Source organism: Anastrepha obliqua, chromosome 1 (assembly GCF_027943255.1).
Source record: "Anastrepha obliqua isolate idAnaObli1 chromosome 1, idAnaObli1_1.0, whole genome shotgun sequence".
NCBI classification, from domain to species: Eukaryota; Metazoa; Arthropoda; class Insecta; order Diptera; family Tephritidae; genus Anastrepha; species Anastrepha obliqua.
The window spans coordinates 58290440-58307766 of NC_072892.1; the positions used below are offsets into that span (position 1 = coordinate 58290440).

The 17327-nt window shown below is 35.5% G+C and overlaps 2 protein-coding genes across 2 annotated transcripts; one reads left to right on the plus strand and one right to left on the minus strand.

Annotated features, from left to right (window-relative positions):
• The first annotated feature begins 1659 nt into the window (after positions 1-1659).
• On the plus strand, positions 1660-6156 carry LOC129253141 (arrestin domain-containing protein 17). Its single transcript, XM_054891404.1, has 6 exons — positions 1660-1911; positions 3229-3384; positions 4127-4338; positions 4411-4782; positions 4941-5205; positions 5269-6156. Exons 1-6 carry the CDS (start codon positions 1797-1799, stop codon positions 5418-5420), a joined length of 1272 nt encoding a protein of 423 aa, XP_054747379.1. The 5' UTR covers positions 1660-1796; the 3' UTR covers positions 5421-6156.
• Positions 6157-6226: 70 nt separating this feature from the next.
• LOC129235877 (sorbitol dehydrogenase-like) lies at positions 6227-16002 on the minus strand. Its single transcript, XM_054869934.1, has 5 exons — positions 15666-16002; positions 15541-15574; positions 14783-15471; positions 6586-6707; positions 6227-6521 (listed from the first exon to the last, which is right to left on the minus strand). The coding sequence occupies exons 1-5, from the start codon at positions 15882-15884 to the stop codon at positions 6332-6334; spliced, it is 1254 nt and encodes a 417-aa protein (XP_054725909.1). The 5' UTR covers positions 15885-16002; the 3' UTR covers positions 6227-6331.
• Between the last annotated feature and the right edge of the window lie 1325 nt (positions 16003-17327).

Consider the following 17327-nt stretch of genomic DNA (forward strand, 5'->3'; position numbering starts at 1 on the left):
GTGGCGCTAGTAATTGTCTATGTAACATTTTTATGGCTTAACCGGTTAATCGCAAATTCAAGCGAAACACAATATTTTGACCGACCCTTTAAAATAAAACATTTAAAAGATTCCGCAGTAACAAAGGACGTTTTATATTTTACACAAATCTGCTTTAATAACTAGAATATAATATTAATAAATAGTGTAAATAGAAAGGGAATTTGTCCTAAATGCTACGTTAAATGAAACAAACAATGTAAATTTTTTATTGAAAATTCGCTATGTAAATATGTTTATGAAGGTAATTGTTCCTTTTTTTCACAAAAGCTATTTAAGCTGTGATCTAGTTGCTTGTTTATTTAGTTCGTAAGACACTCTGGTTGAACTTTTGTTAATCTTAAGAATTACTATTATATAAATTGAATTGGCTTTATACTAAAAAACAAAAAGTTTTATTACTTTGCAAGTTTAATTTTTAATTTTATTCTGTAGCATCAGCTGCCGTTTTAGTGAGAGTGATAGGTGAGAGAGTTGTGAATTTTTTAGTAAAAAAGTGTGAATGTATTTATATATTTCATTGCAGGGAAAAACCAAGCTCATTCCAGTTCAGATATTATATAAATTAGAAGAAATTATAAAATAATTGTCACGCACACTTCGGTTAGGTGCTTGGCCAAGTTCCTCCTCCTATTTGTAGTGTACGTCTTGATGTTATTCCACAAATGGCGGGACCTAGAGTTTTAAGCCGTCTCCGAACGGCAGATATATTTTATGCGGAATTTTTCCATGGCAGAAATACAGAGGTTTGCCATTGCCTGCCCAGGTGCGATCGTTATTAGAAAAAACTTTTTCTATTATTTGCTGTTTTATGTACGGAGATTCGAACCTACGCAGTCCCGAATGGTAGTCACGCACCATCCATTCGACTACGAAATTATACTAGGTCCTTATTGACTAGAATAATACCAGTATTTATTTAATTTGTTTAGGATTTATTCATAATACAAGTTTGAGCCAATTTTTGAATGTTTATCTAACTACTGTATCTGAAATAAGTTTCATTAAATTTTGAGAAAAAAACAATTCTGCATACATTTTTAATATGAAATTGAATATTTGTAAACGCTGGAATGGAATTAATGTTTTTTAATTTAATTTAAAATTTAAGTTAAATAGTTCTTGCCAACTTGGAAAAAGGATAGAACACGAAATGGTTGGGCTGAAAAGAAAACAACTGGTGTATTCTAGTTCGCGCCTGTATTATTTTCGAATATATTTTTGAACTTAATATGAACTGTCAAATTTGTTAGAGTGAGCATTAAGTGTGGAAATTTTTTTTAACAGTATTTATAATATTCATAAACCAATGACATAGAATTGTTTATCTTCAAAATTATGTATTATATGGTATATTTATATATATTTAATATATATTATATATATATATTAATTATTATAATTTTAACCGTTCCTCTAACAAAGCCTGTATAAAAAATATCTTCAGATTCTGAATTGGTTCTAACGATTTGTCGCCCAACCGAAATTTCCTAATCTGTTTTGAGAATGAAACGCATAAAGTTGTGAAGAATCATCGTGAACTACCTCATTAGAATATTGGTAAAATACGGCAGCACACTCCATTAATCTGCTTCTATGACTGGTAGCTACAGCAGCTGCTGTTAGTTAGTTGGGTGTGTTAAATAGTCCAGTACTTCGTGAGCAAATACTCATTATAATCTTGTTATTAGGAAAATATAAAACTTAAATTAAACTTTAATTCTAGTTTGATTTTTTCGTGTATTATAAAAGTAAAAATGGGACTGAAAGGTTGTGAAATTCAATTAGACAACCCATGGAATACATATTATGCTGGTCAAACAATTAACGGAGAGGTGAAATTGACTTTCGATTCAACGAAAAAAGTGCGAGGTAGGAATGTCGAAAATATTACAATAAAATTTCAAAATACATATGTATGCGCATACGTTCAGCATTAAAATTTACTTCATAAACTAGTATTAAATGTGGGCTTAGTGAATTAATTCGACTGCATTACTCACCTATGACGACATAGCGCATCACATCATCGCATTGTGGAGCAGTCGATTATATGTTGAACTCTTCACCCATTACTAGGGAACATTGTTAACATTCAATGCTAACTCCCCTCTTTTGAATTAGGTTTAGCCGGCTCCATTGCTGCACGTACTATGTATACAATAAAGTCCAATGTAATTTAAATTTTGCGTGCCCAATACTGACAAATCTCCTCGATACGCTGAAGTTGGTGTTGCTGATTTTTTCTAGCGATCGACGAAACTTGAAAAAGCGGTTTCGTGCCTCACTTTACGAGTATGTTTTGTTATTTTAATTTTTTTGATTTCTGTCTATAGACGGCTGGCAATGACCCCCTTTACGCCCGGGGGCCTGCATCAGCCTAAGTGCATCTATTTTATATTTGAAAATATACAAAAACACGTTTGCATTTGTACAGATTTACTTGTACGTATGCAAGTGTAAATTTGTATATATATATATATATATACATATGTTACATTCTTTTTACATATAAAGAATGCAGACAAGTTTTCATGAAGCAGCACTCCCCCAATAAGCGCACAATGGAATTTCTCGTATTATATATGTACACATGTACATACATGTTTCTAATTTTACTTATTGGTACAATTTTGTTGTTGCACCGCAAGCGTAAGCAGCATCATATCTTAAGCGCTTTCTGCGCCCACTAACTCACTTTCATTTTATAGAAAAACTAAAAATACTGATAGCAAGTGCGATTAATGAACTTTGTAGTGCCAAGACAAAAATGATAATATAAAACTGTTATTATAAAATTTATAATTTCTGCCCTTCCCATTCGTAGACGAATATTTATCCAAAAGTTTAGCTATGCGTCGACTTTTTTGCGACGATCCCCAGCTAATTACAAAAATACGTGGATGATGTCATCTTTCAATTGTTAAATCAGCTACTGAAAAGCACTGCTGTAGTGACAGTCAAGTAATGACATCAAATTATTAATAGAATACGCAAAAGGAAAGGTTAAATATGTTAAGTATATTTGCATGCACAGATGCGCATATGAACAAGAAAATATATATACATATATGTATACTTAGTACGTGCTTCATAAATATAAGTTATATGAATATTATTAAATTATTGATTACAAAATACAATGTGAAAATATCAGCTTAATTGAAAATATGCTATTAAATTTTTTAGGTATCATAATAAAGTTTATAGGTGAAGCCAATACAGAATGGTCCGAGACAAAAACTGTAACCACTAGCGAAGGAAAGACTGAACAGGAAGAGGAAAAATTGCGCGGCCATGAAGAGTATTTTCAAATACAGTACTATCTTCTGGGCGGAAAGAATAGTAAGTAGGCGAACGTGACAATTTATAACCTTAAAAGCATAAGAAATTTTAAAAAATATTTTATTTCTCATAAATTATTAGTGACGTCTATTCAAAAAGTTCTCGTTACTAAGAAATGAAATTGGCTCTTTACGAAATATTCGTGAATGACTTAACTATAAAGGTGGCATTATTTAGAACTGTTTAATTGTGAATACGCGTATTTATCCTAAAATTGTTAAAATTTTTAAATTTGCTTTTGAATCACTCAACGATATTCATAATACATCTATTCCTCTTATTACTCGATTTTTTTTTTACGCGAACTTGATTTAACACGAGTTAAAAAGAAAAAAAATCGTTTTTTACAAAAATTGTTTTGTTTTAACACGATTTTTAATATTTGATGAACTTTTCTTGAATCTAATAGAGCAAATAGAGTGAGACTTTCCGACGCATGTACGAAGCGTTTAAAAATTAGTCTCAGGAAAAGTCTCTGAAACTCAGTAGATTTTACTCACGCCGTTTAATAATTTTTTTCTTATAATATATTTAATGAACTAAAATGTGTAAGCACGAAATGAATTCTTAAGTCAACTGTTAAAAGATTTTTTTAATATTGTTTTCACCAAATTAATTTTTTTACACGAATTTTTTTTACTCGAATTTTTTGGGAGCGTATCTATCGTGTATAAAAAGAATTCGGTGTATGTATGTATGTGTGTATTTTTATATGTAAACATCTATCTATCTTACTATGCAGGTTCTGAGACTGAGCTTCCAGCCGGCACGCACACTTATCCATTCACATGTGCATTGCCGCCCACACTACCTTCATCGTTTGAGGGCGAATTCGGCCATGTTCGTTACACCATTAAGGTAACCTTGGACAGGCCATGGAAATTTGATCAGGATATGAAAATGGCATTTACTGTTATTTCACCAGTTGATCTAAACGTAAATCCACGTGTAAAGGCAAGCCAAAAATCATCAAAAACTAAATTTTTGGAATTCTCTATAATAATTGTATCTGAAAATACTTTGTAGGAACCCTATAAGCTTGAGTTGGAGAAGAGTTTTTGTTGCTTTTGCTGTCGCTCAGGTCCATTGTCGGTAGTTACCACAGTACCAGTAACTGGCTACGTCTCGGGCCAAACAATACCAATTACTTGTGAATGTGACAATGCCAGCAATGTTGGCATCACATCGGTTAAGTTTATTTTGCGTAAACGCGTCACATTCCAAGTCAATCAACCGCGTGCGGATAAGAAGCAAAGTAAAATTACAATCGCCGAATTAGGTATTGGCCCCGTTGCAGGTGGTGAGACACGCACTTTTACGCAACAATTGGAAATACCAGCACTGCCTCCAACAAATTTGCTCAATTGCGGTATTATTTCGTTGGATTATGACTTGCATGTAAGTCAAGTGGTTTTATTTACAAATTTGAGCATATACCGCAATATAGCCATAATTGAAAATTATATTTGTTTTTAAATTGTATTTGAATGCATTGTATTTTAGCGGAAATATTTCAAGTTTTATTTTAAACGTAAATATATTTTATGTAATTATAGATTGAGTGTGATGTTAGCGGTCCACATCGTAATTTATCTGGCAATATACCCATAATATTGGGCACAATTCCATTGGCATCATTCAAGCCACCAGCACCATACACGGATGTGCCAGCACAAATACCACCACAGCAGCAAGATCAAGATCCATCACTAGCACCCACGCAACCGGTTAGTCCAGCGAGTCCACCAAGCGATGGTGCGGGTGGTGCGCTGGGTTGGAACGTAGCAGATAGCGCTGGTGGGCAACTGTATCCAAATATACGTATGTTCAGCGATTAAATTTGTTGCATTGGGAAGACTTTAATATGTTTTATTTCCCTTTCAGCGCCTCCGCAATTTGTTGAGACACAGTTTCGTGCGCCTAAAATAACTGGCAACGAAGATTCCGAGCATACAACGGTTGTGGGTGATGCTAACTTTGCGCCACGTTATCCAACTTTCCAATTCAATAATGCGACTGCACCGCCACATCATTAAACGATGGAAAATATGTATGAGCAAATCGGCGCATACGCCAGCGCTGGAAAAGCATCACATGAATTTAAATATACTGAAAAGTTTCTGTTCATCTATTGTACTTTGTTGCAGTTCAATCGCACAAATTTACAAACAAATCTCTTACTGACTCGCTTAAACTTCGTAGCAAATTGTTGCTTGATCTTAAATTACGCTACTTCTTAGTTCTTTTACTGGAAAGTGCATTTGGCTTCCGTCCGCAGGGCTTCTCAAATTTAGTTCGTTGCTCATAAAAGTTAAAATAATTAAAGAGAGTATAAAACAAAAACGAGTAGTGCCTATAAATTTTGCATTGTAATAGCGCAACAAATATTAGCTTAAAATGTATGTAGTAGTTATTTTTACGAAAGAGTAAAATCGAAAAATTAATTTATAAAGTAATTTGATATTTTCTAGAATCTCTAGCAAAAAAGTGGTTTAAAGTTTGATACTTATTTTGTATTTAAAAATAAAATCGCATATGTGTGTATATAAATATACATACCTATATATATATATATATATATGTAAGTGGGGATGTATAGTTTGTGCACATGATTGAAGAAATCTTTGCAGCTTAAATTTATATTTGTATGCTTCAGTGGATTTTCCGCTTAGTATTTTTATTTTGCAAACAAAGGCTCGCGGCCATATAAGTATAAAAAATTGTCGATTTTCTTTTATAGTTAAGTTATACTGTTATTTCTTTGAAATATATATATATATATATATAATATATATATATATATATATATAATATATATATAATATAATATTTGTAAAAAAAGCATCAATGATAATTTACAATATTTGGTATTCTTTGTTTCTTTAAAAGTATATAAAAACGAACTTATTCAAATACACTCGCAAAATTTTGCTAAAAAATTTACTGTCTACTTATCGAATGGTTCTTTATTATTTTTATCGCGTTTTTGAACGTGTATCAACACTTTTATAGCATTTCCTTTTCTATGACGCGCCGTGTCAAAAGCCTCAACGCTATCTTTTATATCGAAATGGTGTGTGACCAACTTTTTCATCCCCGATTTACCTTCAGCCATTAAATGCATCGCAGATTCATAGCTGAAATCAGATCGAAATATTACTGTTCTAAATAGAAAAGCAATTACTTCATTTTATGCGTTACTCATTGCAATAGCGAAATACACCAAGCAAGTCCACTTCGCGTGTTAAAGCCTCCATTAAGGGTAAGTTGATTTCATCAGCTCCCATGCCCACAACGACGCAGTTGCCACCAGAACGTGTAGCCTTTATAAGTATAGTTTAATTTTAAATAAGAAAAATATCGTCTTTGGGTAGTTGCACTACTTCTTGCTTATTGAAAGACATTTGTTTTTAAATGTATGTATGTATGTACTTAATACCTCCATATGTGACCCAATAGTTAATTAGTCTAATGGGTGTTTCTGTTGTAGCTGTATCGGTCGACGCTTGATGCCTTCCTCTTCATCTAGCTGGAAACTCAAAAAACATGCCATTTCGGTAGGAAAAGATCTTCATAAAGGAGTGTTGCATGAGTCGCTTAAAGCGGCACATGAAATAAAATATGTATGTGTACTATGGAAATACTGTTGCACATCGGCAATGTTTCTTTTGGCCAGCAAACCGCCAGGGTTGGCGCATTCTGACCCAACTACGCTCTGGATACCGTTCCAAGTTAAGCTGGACTTACATAGAAGTAATTCTGACATGCTAAGGACTTGGAAGATGAAAATTACAAACTTTATTTTATCACTCTCTAGTAAAGACTGCAAAATATTGGTTGGTATACTGACGGGACACCGTCTCACGTAGCTAAAATGGGATTTGTCCAGAGCGATGCCTGTAACACATGCAACAAAGCGAACGCAAGCTGTGCTACCTCGTCTCTGTGCCCACTCGACAAATGTGCCTAGGATCAGCATATTTTTCATCCTTGAAGAATATTGCTGACTAAAGGTTGAACGGTTTGTTAAAACTCGCGAAGACGTGGCAAAATAATAATTCGACACCAAATGCATAGCACAGGTAATACAATGGACCCTAGAGGTTTAAGTGAGAAATTTTACAGATCAGGCAGCATTACCTAACCTAACCCTAACGTACTCAATATACATAAGTATAAGGTGAAGTCCAAAATAAGCAAGACTGAGTTAAAAAAGAAGCGACAGGAGCTCTGTTCTGATAACTTCGAGTTTATTCAAAATAGTCCCTTCAGGCCTTGATACATTCTTTTATGTGATTTAAAAGCTTTTCGAAATACTGTTTCAGGTCATTGACCAGAATGGCCTTCTGGATGTCGGTACAAGCCTTTTGGGTCATGGTCAAATGCAATTTTCTGCATAGGTAGAAGTCACAGTGAGCCATATCAGGCGAATACGGTGAGTTATTGATGGTTAAAATGCGATTTCTAGTCAAAAAATCAGTCACAAGATTGGATCGATGAGATGGTGCATTATCATGTAATATAATAAGCGCCAGCTTCCGCCTTTGCGGTATTCAGGGCGAATTCGACGAATGCGATGCAACAAACGCTTCAAAACGCCAAGACAGAAAATTGCATTGCCAGTTTAGCCCATTTGCACGAACTCCTTGTGGACAATGCCTAGGAATCGTAAAAACAAATGAGCATCGACTTGATTTTTGACTTCCAACGCGATTTTTGGGGTGGGGTGGCTCGTCTGAGGCTTTCTATTCGACACTTTGATGCTTAGTTTCAGGTTCATGTTGGAAACACCACGTTTCATCACCAGTTACAATTTTGTAAAAGAAGTTCTCGTCTTTTCTCGTCTCTTTAATGAGATCTTTCCAAGGATGAATTGTGGACAATTTTTGGTCCTCAGTTAACTTGTGTGGAATGAAACGTGCACAGATCTTTCGTAACCCCAAATGATCAGTTAAAATGCAATAAATCGAGGTCTCGGAGATATTCAACTCTGATTCCGTGAATTTCAACGATGATTTCGGATCATTTTTGACAAATTTACGAACAATTTCGATGGAGTTTTCGGTGATTACTGATTTTGTCATTTGTGTCCTCACAACCATCTCTGAAACGTGTCAACCACTCGTGCAAACTCTGGCACGAGATAGACAATCATCGCCATACACTTTTTTCATTAATTCAAATATTTCGGTAAACGTTTTATCGATTATAAAACAAAATTTGATATTAGCTCTTTATTCGAAACTCATTTTTGTACCGATGCACAGTGGTCCGGCGGCCGGACAAAATTCAATTTTTCAACATTTTTGAAATAAAAATTTGATAATGCAGATGTTTTCTTAAATATTCAAGGCAGATTTCTTGAAAATATTACTTAATTTAAAAAATTATTCATAGTAGTTTTTTGACTTTAAACATGAAATTGTATGCAAATCGTACTTCATACAAGAGTTTCATTTTCATGTCTGCAAATAAATATTACCATTTGATTGTTAACCAAATATTGAAAAAAAAGATAATTGAATATATTAACGGAAACAGTAATAATTCTCTTAAGTTGTGGTACAAAATCCAATTTTTTTTCAAATTTCAAAATTTTTCGAAAAATTTTTTTTTAAAGATAATTTTTTCGAGTGGTCCACACCGGTGCACTTGAAATCAATATGAGTGATGTAGCCACATATTTCAGCTATGATCTCAAACTGAAACCTGTTGCGCAAAGTTGCGCAAATTAAAAATAATGTAGCTTTTGTGCATTTACCCACAGGCAAAACGTTACATATGGCTTATGCAATTTTGTGTAAAAGACAGAAAAAGACATCACAGACCCCATCAGCATTAAGAGACAACTAAAAAAAAAAAAATTTTATTAAAAAAGCAAAATTTTTTTTAATATTATTACAATATTAATATGATATATGTATATATAACACTATATATATTACAACAAATTATATATAAGTTCAAAAGTCGAATGGGATTATTGGTGGATATTCCTAAAACGGGTGGTAGTGGAACGACAAATGATGGGAACACGGCTCGCAGGTTTTTTAATGATCCTGAAGTATCATCAGAAATTACTGGAATTGATATTCATTTAATCAAGCGGTTTGCCACTATTTTACAAACATTATCGTCTGGTCTTGATATTAATATTGAAACATTTCAAAAATATGCCCTTGATTCTGCTAAACTATTTGTCCAACTAGGTGATTGGTATTACATGCCGGCTTTCGTGCACAAAATATTAATTCATGGGAGTTTAATTATTAAACATGCTTTGCTGCCTATTGGCGAACTCTCCGAAGAGGCTCAGGAAGCACGCAATAAGGATTTGAAAAATTTTAGACAAAACAATACACGAAAAATGTCGATAACTGACACAATGACAGATTAATTAAATGCTTTGCTTTGTTCATCAGATGTAGTTATAATATCAAAAACTAAGGTTCCGAAAAACAAGCCAAAACCATTTTCAAAAAAGGTTCTTGCGCTTTTAAATTTGAAAAATGATCCAGCCTCAGAAAACAGCTCATCAGAAACCGAGGATTCTGAATCATAAAAAAAAATTAAAAATAAAAAATAACTAAATATCCAAAAAAAAATTTAAAAACTAAAACAAAAAAAATTTAAAAATTAAAAAAAAAATTAAAAAAAAGATAAAAAAATCTAAAAACAAAAACAAAATGAGGAGAGAATAACCTTACCGTAAACCTCCACGTGGTACTCTCTGGGGTCGTGAAAAATGTAAAAATGAACTCACCAGCTAATTACGGAAGTAAAAATGTATTTATAGTATTCAATGAATTTAAAATTTGCTAAAACTAAGGTCAGATTCGTCATCACTGATCCTTAAAACCCCTAAATATATATTTTCAGCTTAATTAAATGAGTTTTTGAATTTTGTCCGCCAACGCCTTCTGGTCGGATCACTGTGCGATGGCACGAACATACTGCCACTTTAGACGCAATAACTCCGCTTCCACTGAACCGAATGTCACCAAACTATCACTGGAAGTCAGCTAGGGATGTAACTTCCAACGCACTAACTCATTAAAAAGATGGCATCATCAAAAACATTTTTATGACGCCAGTCTTGCTTATTTTGGATTTCACCCTGTATGTCTCGCATCCGAAGATGCCACTTGCCGTAATCTACCTAACTAACACTTTCCTCCATTTGACTCCCACCGTTTCCTCGGCCTGCTTTTAAATGAGATTGACGAAGACGATTGATGGTTTCATCACTAGCGCAAGGATCTACATGATTCTACAACAAAACCAATACTACCAAGAATCATATCGCTGATATACCACTCTTCCCAAGGATCGCAGAACCTCTGAAAACGCTTCTAGAGCGTCGTTTTCGTAAAACGAAAAAGGTACATTAGATTGAGCTTCACCTATGTGGAATGTCTGCAGGTTATTCACTCACATACATATGTAATGTTGCACAGCCACATTTCACACAAAGCCAAGTTTCTTGCTCCAACTAAAGTTGAGGTACTCATCCATGAGAATAAATCCTGTGAGTAGGATTACAATAATATGCAAATCACGTTTGCAAAACACCGGCAGAAGTCTAGTTAACGTGCGATTTGTTTAATCTGATGTTGGAATGAAAGCTCGGTAGGTAGGCACACAGTTGGCAGTCAGCCTTTAAACTAACTCAGTTGTATCGTGGTCGATCAATTGTGATACCACGGAAGCAGTTTACCTGCTAGTCCTCGTTAAGCCATTTTGTTTTAAGTTCAAACCCTTTAATCTGGCTGACACTAATATCCCTAAGGTCATCAGCATAATGCAAAAACGATGAGTCAAAGTATCCACTCGGGACGGTGACAAAATAGATGCCTAACATAAACTCTTCCTTCTCTTGCAACGCTGCAATAGTCGAAATGAGCTATATGTAATCTTTGATGGTGTCGATCTAGGAGACAGTGGCCTGTGATCAAAACAATTAACATAGAGCCGTTTTTCTTTGACCGATTGAGTAGCGCCTTTGAGCGACTACCATCCCATTTTTGTAAAATTCTTTTTGTAGCGATATATGTTAGACTATCAACCCATCTCGTGTTGGCTAAAGTGACAGTTCTACTTGTACCACGCAGTTTGTAGGTTGAGAGGAGTATACCTACAATCTCCATATTAAGAGGGAGACGTGTGGTAGTACCATCTCTGTACCCATATCAAATGTATGCGGATATATTCTGCCATCTCGTTAAGAGATGACCGGCATTTGCGAGCAATAATGGGATTGGTGAAAACCCCACCAAGAGATTTGATCGCCGCTTGATTATCAGAATAAATATAGATTTCTCCAATGGTAGTCCCGATTTTGCCTAATCAGACAGCTACCGCATTAATGGCGAGAATCTTAGGCTGAATTACGCTACAGCTGTAAGGAAGAGGAGCCCGCAGTGGACGCCACAGCCCACTTTATCGATAAGCCATCAGTAAAGAACCATAAGCAGTTTTTCCGATGAGGTATATTGTCAACCCATTCACGTCTCGCTTGAATTCTTGTACGAAATTAGCTATTAAAATGTGGTTCATTCAAACAACTCCCCAGAGTTGTTTGGACCCAGACCGAGAGTTATGGTCGCGTGTTCAACACGTAAATCCCGCCATTACTTAGTTGCGGTAAGCCAAGCAGCAGTGTTACGTGCATTCTGTTTGCCAACCAAAACTGGGGGAGGTAAGAAGAAAAGTATATTCAGAACCTCAAAGGGTGTGGTTATAAGAGTGCCGCTAATACATATAAGCGCCATACGTACATACATTATAAAGCCTGTTTCTAAACGTGGTCTTGTCGAGAGCCATCCAACAGACTTTAATCCCGTAAAGGAGGATGGGTCGGATAGCGGTTCAACACAGCCAGTTAGGAGAAAGACTTCACCTGCGTCCTATGGCCTTTTTACAAGAAAGTAAGACTTCAGTAGCTTCCCTTACTCCGTGTTCTACATTCATGTTCCAATTTAGTCGAGAATTATGCCTAAATATTTGGCGCTATCTCCAACTTTTAGCCATACATCATTTTATGATGGCTTCAAAAATTGTAGAATTTTATATTTCCTCGAGAGCAGCACTAATTCTTTTTTCTAACCTCGACAGCTTTGTCCATGTGGAGTTGTTTGTTTCCCATCGGATGCATCCTCAAGAGGGGGATCGAGGAATATCCTGTAGATATGCGGGGTAGGGGGACATAAAATACCACCTGCGAACCAAAACTAGCATACACCTACTTGCAGGTGCAGATACGACATTCTATCACCGAGCTAAGGATAGCATCCTACCCATCTGAAACTCCTTTTGCTAACGTATCGCCTGATGCCCTATGTTCCAATAGGAGCTTAAGGAAAACAATATAAAAAATAATAGACATCGTATTAAGTGCCGTCTGCATTAAATAGATTAGAGTGGGAAAATATTTGTCACATGTGACAACAACTACAACATTTGCGTAGGCAATTAGTTTACAGTCCCGACCACCGAACATCAAAGGAACATTGTTGATGGAAAAGTTCCACAGAGGTGGCGAAAGAACAACTCCTTGAGGAGTTCCTCTGAAAATTGTGTGAGCGGTGCAAGATGCTCCTGCGTGACGCCGACGTGTGTAGTCTGTAGACCTGTAGAAGGCTGTGGCATTAAATCTCTCAGGGCTTATTCTTTGTAAAAGCTCTGTTAGTGAAGAGTTATATAACTTAACTTAAGAAATTGGCAACGATTACTTAACACGTCCTTGTTTTATTTTTGTATCCTCTATTACCTCTTTTTGACAGTTCGCCTCATATACATAATGTAACATGAAGTAAGTTATTTTTAAAAATCGTGCCTACATGTAGATATTTATTTTTAAGAGTTATGAAACAGAAGACTTGGGAAGCCCGATTCTCTCAGAGCTTCAATCAGCCTGAAACTTGCGAATCTAAAATCTACTGATTCAAGTTTTTTAAGCTCTTCCTATAAAAGGTTGGGAAAAATATTAAGTCACGTAAATTAAGTGTAGATTAATCTGAGTTCTGAGCGCATAATTTCGTCCCTTCACTCACTTCATTGCTGACAGTTATAATTTTGAAGTGGTAGAGAACTTTGGTTACTTGGTGATCAGCACTGTCATCTGTGGCAATATCAGCCTTTAGATCCAAACGATGACCTATTTTACGCACTATTTCATTATAAAAAAAAAAACAAAAAAATAGAACTTTTCCTGCTGATTAGAAAGGTACTAAATTTATAAAAGAAGGTGAAATCGAAGGTAAAATGTCAAATTTAAGCATTTTTTTTGGACCGTTTACAAAACCAAGTATATCATAGGAAGGTAATTAAAATCCCTTTTTTTGTATGAGCACTTTTTATCTTCGGAATGAGCGAGTTGCCATTCTTAGCGACACCCAAGCTTAACTCAAGGTCTTGTCATCCTTTGAGGATACATTCTCATTACTGCTTTAATACAGAGAGAAATAAAATTTGCTAGGAGTGCACAATCGCATTCGGCTCATATGGGTCCCAGGACACATGGCTATACTTGGGAACGAAGCAGGAGGAGCCCGTTACTAGCAACTTAGCGAAAACTTACGGCTACGCCAGTGAAGTGAAGTCCTCATAGGGAGGCTATAATCAAAACATGTTCAAGCATCTTATGCGATTCCCTAAGGACAAATTGATAATGCTCACTAGCATTCTCACAGTTAACTGCAGATTACATAGGCTTGGGGTATGGTTCAGTCCGACTACAGTCGTTTCTATGACAAACTCGAACACACCTTCTCGAATACGATACCGTAGCGACAAGAATAAGTAGCCATGAAATCACTACCTGGTAGAAATAAAAGGAAGGCACATACCATCAGCCCAACCCACCTCCATTTTAGGTTTATAGAGGGAACTGAGGTACCGCGATGAGTAGAGGATACAAGAGATCTTAAAGTGAAAGTGCGGACTCGCCATTTTTTTTTTAATTTTGTTTTACGTTTTTGTGCAAGCTTTTTTGAGAAAATAAAATAACGCAAGGTTGCTAGACTGGTACAATATTTCATCAAAATTTTCAACATTTTAAGCAAAATTTGTAGAATTTTTCTGGGTATGTAGTTTTATAGCCCATTCAATTTAAGCATAAAAAAGTGCAAGTTCCAAGTGACTTAAAATACCGCTGATTTTTGATCATTTTTTTAACGATGCTAGGCGTCCAAGTAAAAAAATTTCGTTAAAAAGTTAAAGTTTTGATGAAATTTTGTAAACTTTTGCACAAAGTTTGAAACTTTGCGTTATACGAGTATGGTTTTTGTTGTGGTATGAAACATATTTTTATAAAAAAAGGTATGTGTTTATAATTTTGCAATGGGGTGTATATGTATGAGCAGAAATTGAGGTCAAACATGTGTATGATTTTGCTTACATATACTCCTAGCAGCACCGACTCTTGGTTGCCAACGCAATCGAGCGTCTTATCCGGCATAGAACCATTTGTTTTACATATTTCTCTCGCCGCCTTTTGAACATCCATTTCCTTGCAGGATTTCATTGCGGCTGTAGCACCCAACTCTTGAGCGACCTTGAGTCGATGCTCATTCACATCGACTATTGTAGTAGAGGCTGCACCCCATGCCTTGGACACAATCAAGCAGGACAATCCTATTGGGCCAGCACCAATAATGAGCACATGTGAACCAAGGCGAATTTTGGCACGTCGACAGCTAGCTACAGCAATCCCTAACGGTTCCAGTAATGCACCTTCCTCCATTGTTACATGATCGGGCAATTTATGACAGAAGTCGGCAGCATGTTTATAATAGCGGCGTAAATTGCCATCGACGGGTGGAGCTGCACAAAATATCATATCCGGGCATAGATTGTAGTTCCCGCTTTTACAAAATGAACAATATCGGCAGCCTACACCCGGTTCGATGGCTACGCGATCACCTACTTTAAGATTTTTTACACCTTTCCCTAATTCTGCGACAACGCCTGAAGCTTCATGACCAATAATCATGGGCTTTTTCACTTCGAACGAACCGACTTTGCCTTTTTTCAAAAAATGTACATCAGTGCCACAAATACCCACCGTGTCCATAGCAAGAAGCACCTCTGTGGAGTTGGAAATGCAATGAAAAAGTGTCGGTTAATATGTATTTGTCTCATTTGCTTTAAACTTACCTCCTGGACCAGTTTTTGGAATGGGCGTTTGTTCCTAAAATAAAGAGAAATTCCAGTAAATAAAACTTGATGAGTTGGAAATCGACGCGCGGTAAAATTTGCGTATACTTTTTCCGAAAACTTACCACCCGTAGATCGTCGACGCCATGCAACACTACGCTCAAATTGTCCTTTTTATCTTTGCCATCTTTGCCATCTTTACCACATTTTGAACTATAACGTTTCGTAACATTTCCACATATTTCCAAAACTTTTTTGGGATGCTGGAAAATCGAAGGTGCAAAGAAATTAAGCGAAGCAATCGTTTTACGCTGATAAATTCGCAAACACTTATTGATAATCATATTTGGGATTTTGAATTTTTCTTTTTATATGTATTAGTGAATTTTTTTTTGTCGGTTATATTAAAATTATGTTAGACTTAAAATTTGGAGTTTTTGAAGGAATTTTGTAAATGAAATTGTAAAGAAGAGAATGAATTTGACATGAGATAAATTTGTAACACAATAATTACTCTGTTTTCGAAACAAGTAATTTTATAGGGTGGTCCATTTATCTTTGAGTGCTAAGTGTTCCTTAATAAATATTTTATATTGGAAAGAGTAAACCTTGAAATTTAACATTGAACATCATTTCATTCAAATTACATCCACGGCTGGCTTTACAGTAGACAATTCTGCTAAGCCGATGTTTTTAGTATATTGCCATGAATTTTGACACATGTCTTACTAATGAAAACTTTAATTTAATTTTCACTTCTTGAATTGTCACTGAATGGTTGGCTTATCCTTATTAAAAGTGAACAAAAAATAGTCTAAAGGTGTCAAATCGCAGCTTCGAGACGATAATTCATACTAGGATAAAAACCATGTAACACAAAGTTCCAAACTTTGGACAAAGTTTTTCAAAACTTCATTAAAATTTTCAACTTTTTGACCAAAATTTTAATTAATTTAATTTTCTGGGTACGCAGTTTTATAGTCCATTGAATTTCAGTGCAAAGTAAAGTAAATACAAAATACGGTTGATTTTTTCCGCTGATGTGTCTCGAAATTTTTGACGTGATAACGTCTTATAATTTGATTCAGCCGGCCTGCACGCACGAAAAAATGCGTCGTAATCTTGCTCAATCGTCATTATCTTGCTCATTCGTTGTTATCTTGCTCAATCGTCGTTATTTCGCTCATGCGTCATTACCTTGCTTGAACTGCAAGCGAGAGCGCGGAACGAAGGACAAAGAGCACAATCGGCCCCCGCGTTCGGTAACGCTCGACATCTGGCTCTCTCCTACTTGAGTGAGCATATATATGTATGTATATAAATTCACATATTTGTATTTGCATATGCCTTCTTGCTGTGTGCATGGTAATGAACCATTTCTCTGTTGAGAATAGGACGAGTGTAATGTGTCTTGAAAAAGGCAAATCGATGATGTTGTCTCTTAGTGTTGTTGACTTATTAACGCCTGATGCCCAATCGAAATTGAACATATCTTTGATGAATTTGATAATTGTTTCGTAATTTTTCACGTTTGTGTAAATGTAACTTGCCCTATTCCATTGCGATTCCATTTACCTCCTTCTATTTTACATTGAAACGGAGCACCGAGCAGCGTCAATAAAAAAAATGCGGAAAAAAGACGGAAAAAAGACGGTACTTTGCAGTTACTTGAAACTTGCACTTTGTTACACTAAAATTCAATGGGCTATAAAACTGCATACCCGGAACAATTCTATTTTTGGTTTATTATTTTCTTCTGCGCGTTATAATTCAGGCTGTGCCCCAAG